We start from the raw sequence: 11,099 nt of genomic DNA, 5'->3' as shown, positions 1-11,099 counted from the left end.
CATTGATTGTTTTTTTTTCTGTTTGTTTGTTTATTCTTACTTTCATTTTGGAACCAGTTCCCGGTTGCTTGGCTGAACTTCTGGAGACCAATGGACCTTTTATAACAGCCTTCCTCTGTTTTAAACAAACTGTGGGCGCTTAAACTTTTCTCTTTCCCCCTCCCCCTCACTCCTTAACCCCCACCCTTCAGCTCATGGGGCTAACACTGCAAAGCAGCCGCAGCAGAGGGGGAAATACACAGACACTGATTTATTTTTCCGTCTCCTAAATTGTAGTTAATTCTTCTCAACACCCATTCTCTCGCTCTTTTTTGGCTGTCGGGTGTCGATCTGTGCATTGTTTTATCTGATCTCGATCCTTTTGTTGTTGTTGTTTAAATGCCATGCACTACTTATCTAGAGAGAAAGCTATATGGAGATAGAGGCGTACAGTGAATGCGCGTGTTTCCATAAGACACACTATCAAGGGAGCAGATCAGAAGCAGCCCGGATCCTGACCCTGACTGTATGAATAAGTAAGCAGGATGCTGACGACTGTGTGTTAGTTGCCTGTAAGGTTTTCGTAAGTTAAAGGGGGACGGAGGAGGGGGGACAGACCAGAGACAGAGCTTAGAGTGTTTGTGCAGAGGGGGGCGAAGCTCTGACACTTTGCTCACTCCAGCATAGCTGCTGCCTCCCATCACTAGAGCTCCGCGGTTTGCTGTAGTGCACCCTCCCTCCCCCACCCCGCCTGCTCCCTTTTCTTTCCTTCCTTTTCTCTTTCTTTATTTTTCTTTTCCCCTTTCCCCGTGGTAGTTTGCTGATGTGCAGCCCGGATCCATCTTCTGGTAGCATCAGCGGGACCGGGGTTGGCGGCGCGGCGGGCGGCGGGCGCGCAGCAGGGCGCGGGCCGGGCGCGGAACGGGACGCGGGCAGCAGTCGCCGCCGTCTCCTCCGCGGGAAGTTTGGCTGGGGTTTGACAAAGGCGAGGGGACGCCCTGACAGACAGGATCTCCCAGCCTGAGTCCACCCCCTGCGCCCACCCACACACCCAGAGACTTTTCCCTGACGAGAGGGCAGGAGGGGCAGCGACGCTCATGCTCCTCACTCTGTGTCGCACCCGTCTGACTGGGGCTACCTAGAAGGCACCGTCTCTCGGAAGAGCCCCCAGGTGGAGAACGAAAAAAAAACCCCCAACCCCTCCACAAAACCTGTGGTTCCTCCATCCCCTACCCTCCTTTCCCAAGCCGGCGTGGGCAGTCGAACCGGCCGCCTAGTTCACCCGCGCCCTGCCCACCACCTCTTCGCCCGAGGGAGGATGAAGATGCTTTGCTGGAGGATGGCACTGTGGTTGGCCGGGTGGACTGTCTGCGGGAAGCCTTCCTGCTGCTCTGGCCTTGATTATGACTACACTTACGATTTCACTGAAGAGGATAAAGCCGAGGCGATAGATTATAAGGATCCTTGCAAAGCCGGTAAGTGACTTCCAAGTCTAATGCAGCTCCCCGCCCCCTCCCCAGATGGTGACTTTGTCTAGGCTTTATTTACGGCGAGGGTGCGTGAGGGTGGAGTCCCAGTCTCACCTGCTCCCTCCCAGGGCAGCTGCGGCGAGCGCAGCTGGAGCCCCACGTCCAGCTCCCTCACCTGGGGAAGTACCTGAGACCTGCTTTTCCGGGACATCCTACTTCCCTACCGCTCGAGGCTGGGGTGGGAGAGGGGCGCGGCGGCGGGCAGGGCAGGGCAGGGCAGGACCGTCCGCCACCGCTCCGCTGGCCCGGAGGCGTCGAAGCGGCCGCGGAGCCCTCGGGCCACGCCGCCGCCGGAGCCGCGGAAGTTGCAGAGAGCACTGCGGCGGGGCTTAAAGGTTTCGAGGCGGGACCATGCCCCGCAGCACCAGCCGGGAGCACGGAGCTGCCGCGTCGGGCTCCACCTGAGGCTGGCGGCTTCTCTCGGGGCCCTGCCCGCCCCCGCGGCGGGAGTGGGTGCCGCCTCCGTTTCCTTCTCGCCTTCTTCCATCTCAACCTGTCGCCCCCCCGGCCGCGCACCCCTTCGCATGGGCCGGGGCGGGCCCTAGGCGCCGGCCGCCTTCTGGATATGGATATGATAAGTGAGGATCCCGAGCGGTAGGGGATGCGGGGGGGATGATAACTGTTTGCTGGTGTTTCAGCCGTGCAAGCCCACGCGTCCTTCTCTTATAACCCGACTAGGAGGTGCTGCGCTTTGGTGTTTCACAGCGTGTGCGGTGGGGCCGTTGCGGTGTCTCCTGCGTGCTCTGTGCCTGACCCAACCACTCCTAAACTGTGAGGGAAGAGCTGAGTTACGGCCTCTTCTCACTTTGCAGAGCAATTGACTGGTTTTCTAGAACGTTTATTTTACCGATTTAGGACTGCAGCCTCCTTAACGCCAGGTACAATTATTTCCCCTTTAAAGTTATCAGTAACAAGAACTGACCTCAGGAACCGGGTTCACTGGTATTTCAGTAGACAAGTGTATCTCGGTGATTCCTCCCCGCCCCCCCCCCCCCCATGTGTTATCAGCGACAGTGGTGGTCCATTCCCTACAGCTCTATTGTTAAACAAGCGCTCAAGTTTTCTAGCAGCCTCCTTTGCCTTAATTAGTTATTTTGTGTTCTGAAAACTAGTTCAGCCAAAGGTTGTATTCGCTATGTCTGTGTGGTTTTCTTTAATTTATTGAAGAGAATGTGGTGTACATATATGCCAAATATGCAGACACTGTGTTTTTCTAATCACAAAAATACTTTGTTCCTAAGTGTGAATTGTTAGGTCTTCCTTGCTTACAACTGAGGAATGTTCAAGTTCAAAAAGAAGAGAAGCAACTGCAAACAAAACATTATTTTTTTCTCAATTAGCACATGCTACAAAAACTATAAGTAACTGGTCATAGTTAACTTGACTCTTTTCTTCTGGTCTGTAATTATTTAAGGGAATTCATATGAATCAAGCAAGAAATGTGTATTCACTCTGTTTGCTGTGCTATTTTCTTAGTACTTCTTGTTTCATAGTGGGAATAATTAGCAATTATAATTCACGATACTAAGTGTTTTGAGGTTATGCATGGGGAAAAGACAACGGTAGAAGACTGCAATTTGATCAGCATTGCCAGTTTTCTGCCATCGTTTTGTTTCGATTGGAGAAGCATTTGCTTGGAAAATTTTGCCCACTGAAATATTTCATGGAAGTTCTTGCTGCCGTTGCTTCTTCACAAGTATATGATGCTTAGATACTACTACAGGGATGAAAGACAGGTAGGTGCGTGGGGAGTTAGCTGTGTGTAGTTCTTGTTAGTCTTAAAAACAATCACTTTGAGGTTTTCTATTCAGTTTGTTTGTGTATGGTAGTTCTTCAGAAATGAAAACGCACATCACTGCTGCACACTTGGTTTATACCATGTGCTCGTCATTTTTAATAAAAAAATGAAAGTTCTATATATCAGTGAAACTGATCCTCCACCAGTATTTCCCAATGTAATTTTCCTGCAAAACCTTCTCTAAAGGCTCCATTAATCTTAGCCTTAAAGTACTGATACCTGATCAAAGATGATGGGAATAGAGGGTGCTCAGCCTCTTTTAGCAGCATAGCCCAAATGTGTGTTCTCCCGAGGTCAGGTCTTATCGTCTGGGGTGGATTTTGGACTTCCATGGGTAAACTTACTGATATCTGCCATTAGGATGGTTTCCACAGTGAAGCCCTAAAGAAGGACAAAGCCAGGCTTTACACTCAGGGTGTGAGTTATTCACACTCAGATTTGTGTGGTCACTTTATCTGCAAGATAACAGGATAAAATAAAATAATCCTTGCTGAGATTGTGTTCAGGGTATGCAAGCTTTGTATCTTAGATATAATTAACACCTGCTTTTACTGCGTCTTGCATCTTGAGGGCTTTCAGCTGAGGCTGTACAAGTGCTTTTTTTTTTTTTTTTTTTTTTTTTTTTTTTTTTTAAACTGTTCAGGCTGGTAACAGTTAGGTCCCAGATAGAAGTGAATTTCTGCAACTTAGCAAAATGAGGAAGGCCTAAGGTCATTCATGGTTTTACCTACTTACATACTTCAAAAACTCCAGTGATACACATGCAGATTTTGCAGACATGCTAGAATAATTTGACCTACTCCCAAATATACTGATGTGAGATGGATTCACCTGTATTTTTGAAGTTATTTGCATTCAATTTTTCTCCAGTGAGTAGTGTTTGTTTTTATTCCATAAGCTGCATGAGAAAACATTTGTAATCTTGTGACAGAAAGCACTGCCTATGAGGCATCAGATCTATAGTTGGATAACATTATAATTCTATAGCTCTTTATAGATGGAGTCCTAACTCTGTTGAGTAAGTGTTCTTTTGGTAGGTCTCTTTTCCTGTTTTGTGAAAGTGATGGAGAAATTTACCAGAAACAGAATGTGACAGCTTCTGAGTTGTTATTTATGGATATTCTGTGAGATCCTTTATGGGTACTATGTGTGTATTTTAACATTTTTATAAGGAAGGGATCATTTTAGTGAATGTGCCTAGACTCACACTGTTCCTTCAACTTAAAATTCCCAGAAGCAGCACAGTGCATGATGCTATAGAAGCTGAAAAGTTAATTTTCTTACAATATTTCCAGCTTTGTGAAAAATCCAGAGATAGCAGGTGTCTGTAGGATGCCCAGTAGGATTAGGAATTGTTTCTGGAACTGATGTTTCCATTTGTATCTAAAACAGCAGCTATTTTATGCAACAACCTCAAAGTGCAGTCTCAGCAGTGCACATCGAGGTCCCTGGAGTAAGGGCTTTGGGGAAAAGAAGAGGCTAGAGAAGTCCTGGGATAGTGTTGAGGAGAAGAGTGTTGGAAGGAAGCTGTTGACATTGTGTGGAAGAACTTGATGAACTGTGTGGTTTCCCGTGTATTTGTCTGTAGACCTTTAACCTATGTGTGAATTTTGGGTCACGCTACATCTCCTTATAAAAAGTATCCTGGCATGCTGTAACAGCGGGATGTGATGTAACACAGTTTCTGTGCTTCTGATGTCTCGGATATTTCCTTGTGTCTCTCTGCAGGATATTGCCCTTGGTGTTTACCATTTGAAGTTCAAGTGTAAGTCATTCTTAGTTCATCTTCAAGATCTAATTTGCCAGAAGATGTGAAACTGGGAATGCTAGAATACTCTAAGGAACCTAAGGACATAGATCAGCAGTTGTATAAATCAGATATTGCTGCAAAGAATAAAATGCTGAGTTAGATTTCAATGGGCACTGTCAAACTTTTCAGTTTGCAGCATGCACCTACATCTGTCTGCAGATTCCTGAAGTTTTTCCTTTTCTTCCATTCTTGCCATGGTTTTTGATGTATTCAGGATATCTGTTGAGAGAGACAGAGTGAGATGGGTAGGAAGAGAATTTCCTCTTGTTCATAGCCTGCATTTAGTTGATATTCAAGGTTTTTTGAAGGCTGTTTATTTGTTTGAGTTTTTGTATATTTTGTTTGTTTTGTTTTCGCAACAACTTTGTTTTCCTAAAACAAAACAAACAAACAAAAAAGAGAGAGTGTACTCTGGTGTGATCTTGCAATTAAAATACTGTGAACTGTGGGAGATTAGGCAACAAGTCTTAGCTTTGTTGCATGGTCACATCACTGAGGTCTGTTTCAGCCTCTGGACAGCTGGCTGTCCTCAGGTAAGTCTCTTCTAGCATTTCTTCCATGAGGTATTCCACTTCCTAAAACAAAAGATTTAGGGAATAGACTTGAATTTCAATTCCTTGGGCTATTATTTTTTGCTTTTGTAAGCCTTGTGGTTTTTTTGCACCAGAAATTCTGTCTGGGGAAAATGCTCTCAGGGAAAACTTTACTGAAACTTTTCATTTAGTTAGTTTGGATGACTTTCCTTCCTTCCCCCCTCCCCCCCCCCAACAGTTAATTGAGACTTTTTTCCGTTCAAATGATGCATGAGTTGCTTTTAGGGTTTTTTTTCCCCAGTGAAGCTAGATAAAAATGTCAGAAAAAGAATATTGAAGACAAGCAATTAAATTTAAAGCTTCATAAATTTAAATTTGGTAACATGCAGTTATTTGACCAAGAACAAATTCTGTGTGTATTTCTGCCTGCTTGAGAATTAGAGATAATTAAGACAGACAGTCCTCATTGTGTTCATTTCTCCCTCCTATAAAATCTAAGGAACTCATTTGGTTACTTTGCAACTTTATAAATAATAATAATAAAAATGTTTAGATTGTCCATAAAAGGATATTAGTGTTTCCCACATCACTGAAGTGTGAAGCCTAGTAATATATTTTATTTGTGAAGTAGCTGAACATGAAAAATTGATGGTAAATATTAAGTATAATTATGCGGTGTAATCTGCAATCTAACTATTGTTTATTGATATTGTGGCAGCAGCCTTCTATACTGCTACATTGTGGGGTTGTTTTTAGTTTCCTTCTTGGGTTCTGAGACATGTGTTCAGTTGTAAGCATGCTAATTGTGCAGTCTGATAATAAGAAAATTCTTTAAGCCTTTGATTATATGTTTTGAATCTGTTGCATGATTTAGATAATTGAGATCTTTTATCTTTTTAGTTCAGTCATGAAATAGATTCTTAAAGATATATTGAGCATTTTGCACTAATATAGAGGTTATGCTGCTAATATCACTTGCCAGATTGACAGAACTGTGACTGTTCATGTAGTAAACACATAGTGTAGGCAGCTGAAACAGAAACAAGCTTTTCTGAATAGTCTATCCCAACTGGTTTCCATCCTGTTATGAATAATCTTATAGGGTAAATCAGACTACGAAAAAAATTACCTTTTAAGTATTTGTTTCCAGAATTCTCCACCATTGCTTTATCTGTGATGTCCTTTAATGTGGTATCTCAATAACATTGAAAGAGATTTGTGGGAAGATAAAGTTCTTTTTCTCCTCAGCTTCATTGAAAAGATTAATTCAATATGAAACTCTGGGAAAACTACATTAAATTAATATATTCTATATTCTAATTTTGTGGGTATCCTCCCACACCAAAGGCTCAATTTCATGTCCAGGCCGCTTTCCGTAGGGATCTGTGTCTGAATATATTTCCAAAGTGTCAAATGAGTGACCTGCAAAGAGCAGTATTACATCACTGCAAACCAAATCTAATTGACAAATCTAATTGAGCTTGGAATCAGGTCCCCCAGGCAAACTCAGAAACATTCACCATACCTGGACGTCTGCCTTATGTCATTCTTATTGCCTCTCTGAACAACAGGGTTGATAGGCTTATGACACAATTTCATTCACTTCTTTTTGGAGAGAAGGTCATGTCTGTGGTGCATGGTAATGACGGAATGTCTGTAAAATGGAAAAGCTGTAAAACTGAAGAGTCAACTTCTGCTTTTCATAAGCACAGGGGACCTTGTGGAGGAAAAGTTTGTTTGTTTTTTTTTTTTCCTTCCTGGATGCATTGTAGTACTCTAAATTTTATAATGGTGAATAAACTAAAAAAGGGGAGAAATCTCTAGTCTTTGTTTAGACAGGATGTATTTATGCTTAAACTGAAATAGTTTTTTATGGTCTGGCTTTAGACTAATGAAAAATATTATGGTATATAATTTTTTTTAAAATATGTATCTGAAGGAAAAATATATTCTGAGAGTATTCCAGAGCAAAACTAAGCTTTGGGTTTTCACAGCTCTCTTGGATGGACAGCATTTCATAGTGTTTTTCAGACTTTTCTCAGCCTCTTTAGGAGCTTTCTAATCTACTTGTTTCAGTCATGATTGGATGTAGTCCATTTCCCCTATTCTTAACCACAAACAACCTCTGTCCATCTCCCTACTCCATCCCTTCAGAGTAATAGCAACTGAAAATGTGACTAGAGAAATCTTTGGGTATTTTTATTTCTGTCTTGTCAGGCTATTTTTATTGGCTAAGAAAGACCTAATGGCCAATCTGTTGATGTATTTTAATGCACAGTCATTCTTTGTGCCTGCTGCTCTTCTTCTGCTTCTTTTCCTGTAATTTCTTTCATTCTTCCCATGGCAAGTTCCTTTACCTCTGGATTCCCTTCCTCCACCAAATTCACTTTCTACTTGCTTTTTGGCTTTTTCCTGTGCTGCCTGACCAGTCATCTAGCCTGCTCTGTTTTTTTGGTTTTTTTTTTCCCCTTCACATATCCTTCTCTTGCTTAAAATTATCATTTATTCCTTCCAAATATAACTTCTGGCTTATCATAGATTTTCTGGAAGATTGTCCTCTAGTGCTTTGAGAGTTCTGTAAGATAGAAACTGAGCACCTTTGCCCATAGCTGGAATTGATGAGGAGAAGCAGGATGGGTGGGCTGTGTGTGACCAGCATGTTCTCAGAGGCCTCATGCTTGGAGTGCTCAGTGGGCTGCAACGATCTGTTAAACATTGCATGTCCAACCCTGAAATATCCACCTACAAATGTTTATACAGAATACATACACGAACCTTCTTTCTCTGGACTCGTGTACCTAAATATCAAGATCTGAAGACTGTCCTTGCTGATCAACAGAAATAAGAGTACTCTAAGTACTTGAAGTGTAAAGCTTGTATAAATAGTAATGCACCAGAACAGGTTGAGCTGGGGAGTGTGAAGGTGGAGGCTGTGCTGTGGACATATGTAGAGTGTCGGTGTGAGACCCATGTGAGTGACTGCTCTTGCAGACTGTTATGGAGGCAGTTCCTGCTCATACAGATACTCTCATGATGTTTATTGGGAGTTTTTGCCTGAGTAATGGTCTGCAATTGCAAATTATGAGTGGCTGTAAGTGAGCATCAAGTGTCTGAGAATATTTGAGCACAGTCAGATAGCTCTTACAAAGCAATAATGCTCCAAAATGTAGGTTTGTGGGTTTTCCCTTCGATGGTAAAACCCAGAGATTTTCAAGACCAAAATGCCAAAAAATCAATATTGTTCTAAAATAACTCCTGATTTTTTTCCTGAGGTGTGTGAAATATGATGCCTAATAGGGTATGCAGTGTGTGTTAAACCAGCTTCTTTGCTATATATACTTCAATGGTAAAAAGTCTATCAATAACTGACTGAGAATTGATTTTAAATTTTTTTTATTCATTTTGATGGTTATAAGTGAAATCTGATCAGGGAATACTCGGCAAAATCAGGACATAAAAATGCAAAGGAGAGATGTTTATTTTAAAATTCATTTTCAGTGCATTTAAATCTGAATGCAGAAGTTATCTGTCTTGCTGTTCTTGTGAATTTCATTTCTTTTCCTACAGAAATTGAGTGACAGAGATACATCACTGCATTTGAAAGGTGTCAGGACCTCTCCAATCACACTGTGATCCTTGGATATTTGTAAACTGTATGGCGGAGTTTAAATATTAGCTCTTGTAAGAACTGAGGGGGCATGGACATCAGCTGGGAGGGTTGTATCTAAATAGCTGTGCAAATGGGTTACATTATTATCATGCTGGTAGCAGCAGTTAAATATATTCCTAGTAACAAATTTAATTGTTATTAAACACAAATGAATCAATTTTATTGATGTCTGTTGTTTTAATAAGTACTAGTTAGATACACTCTTGCTCTCATGGGCATTGTATCACTAAAGACCTTTAACACTTTTCCACTTTCCCGATAGAGTATAAAGAATTTTGGTTAGAGCACAGTAATCATAGAAATAGTAGCCAAAACACAGAGCTTCTTATATTTCCAGATAATGTACTCAGATAAGCAAAGAAAATAATTTCAGATGGTTCTTATATAATATCAAGATTTATTTAAACAGTTTACTTGAACAGCCATTTATATTTGCTTTCATGAGGAGTAGTTTTAGAACAACTTTGCGGGTGTGAGAACATGATGATGAACTGCCCAGTTTCTCCATCTGGTAAAATGTCCTTATATTTATAACAAATTTGCATATATCTTCATTTTTACTTGTACTTGCTTTTTTCCCCTTACTCAACATTACTCTTACAATTGTGCTCTAACTTCAGCTTTATTTGCAGGTAGGTTATGCTGCCCTACTTCACAACTGTTTCTATATTTAGAATTCTCTACTTAAGCCCTTGTATAAACATATAGGCAAATTGATAAATTGGGTATTTTATGTTCAGGCAATCTGCTTAGCCCTTTTCTAATGAAGAGTATTTTTCCATGAAAAATTACCCATGCCATGTTGAAGGCATGTTACCCATCTTTTTATGATCTTCATTTTAATATCAGAATCTTTGATCTGTCTATTAGCCCATCCTTATGTCATCATATAAACTGCTCAGTCTTTCTCTAACTATGCAGCTATTCAAGACTATTGATTCAGGACTGAATTGTGGGATCCTTATTCTGTTGTTACTGATATGCCATAATAGCATTATGTTCTGAAAACTTATGTAGATTAATCTTTTGTGCCTGAAAAAGAAATTATTAAAGAAAATTCCACAAACCCACAATAAACCCTCAGACAAAAAAAAAAAAAGATAATGGAGCCTGTAAATCACTAAGGAATCAGGTTCCTATGGGTAAATGTTTTATTCCCCGAAGTTTACATTACTGAAAAACTGTTTAATGAAAACAGGGTAAAAAGATGTTCAAATTAGAAAAGCGAAAATGAAAGAGAAGGAACATAAACATGAACAATTTAAGAAATTATACAAGAAAATAAAATAGAAGATTTTTTTTTTCCTCCTTCTAACAGTCTGTTAAATTCTGAAGTGGAAAATTCAGAACAGAAACCAGGAGATATGTGGGGATCTTATACAGCTTTTTCTAGATTGTAATCTACTAAAGGATTCTGCTGAGTCAGTATTTGGATATATGATATGACATTTACATAGATATCAGAGCTCCAGATATCCCTGATGTTTAGTAATGATAACATTTTCAAGTGCATATATACCTAAGGCTTCAGAGTTCAAGCCAGTATTTAGTGGCTGGAAACATGGATGAACCCCAGTGTGCGGCAACATTATCCTTGTCTACCTACTGCAGATTCTTGTTTCTTTCTGTGAAGCAGCTGGTGGTGACTGCTGTCAGAGACAGGACCTTGGATATGATCCAGTGTTGCAGTTCCTTTGTTCCTCAGCCTTCCCTAAATGTTATTTCAAAAACTCATGTCTTGTAGCATGCCTAAAAGACAAATGCAATTTAGCTATATTGG

At 41.2% G+C, this 11,099-nt stretch overlaps 1 protein-coding gene across 1 annotated transcript in view; it reads left to right on the top strand.

The window, feature by feature from the left end:
- The first annotated feature begins 1,067 nt into the window (after positions 1–1,067).
- The window catches only part of TLL1 (tolloid like 1), a 131,953-nt gene continuing 121,921 nt past the window's right edge, over positions 1,068–11,099 (top strand). The window contains 1 exon segment of the mRNA XM_032686652.1: positions 1,068–1,454. Coding sequence (XP_032542543.1) covers positions 1,298–1,454 — 157 coding nt within the window. The 5' untranslated portion in view covers positions 1,068–1,297.

The sequence above is a fragment of the Chiroxiphia lanceolata genome, chromosome 4 (genome assembly GCF_009829145.1).
Source record: "Chiroxiphia lanceolata isolate bChiLan1 chromosome 4, bChiLan1.pri, whole genome shotgun sequence".
NCBI classification, from domain to species: domain Eukaryota; kingdom Metazoa; phylum Chordata; class Aves; order Passeriformes; family Pipridae; genus Chiroxiphia; species Chiroxiphia lanceolata.
This window is presented reverse-complemented; position numbering and strand designations above follow the sequence as displayed.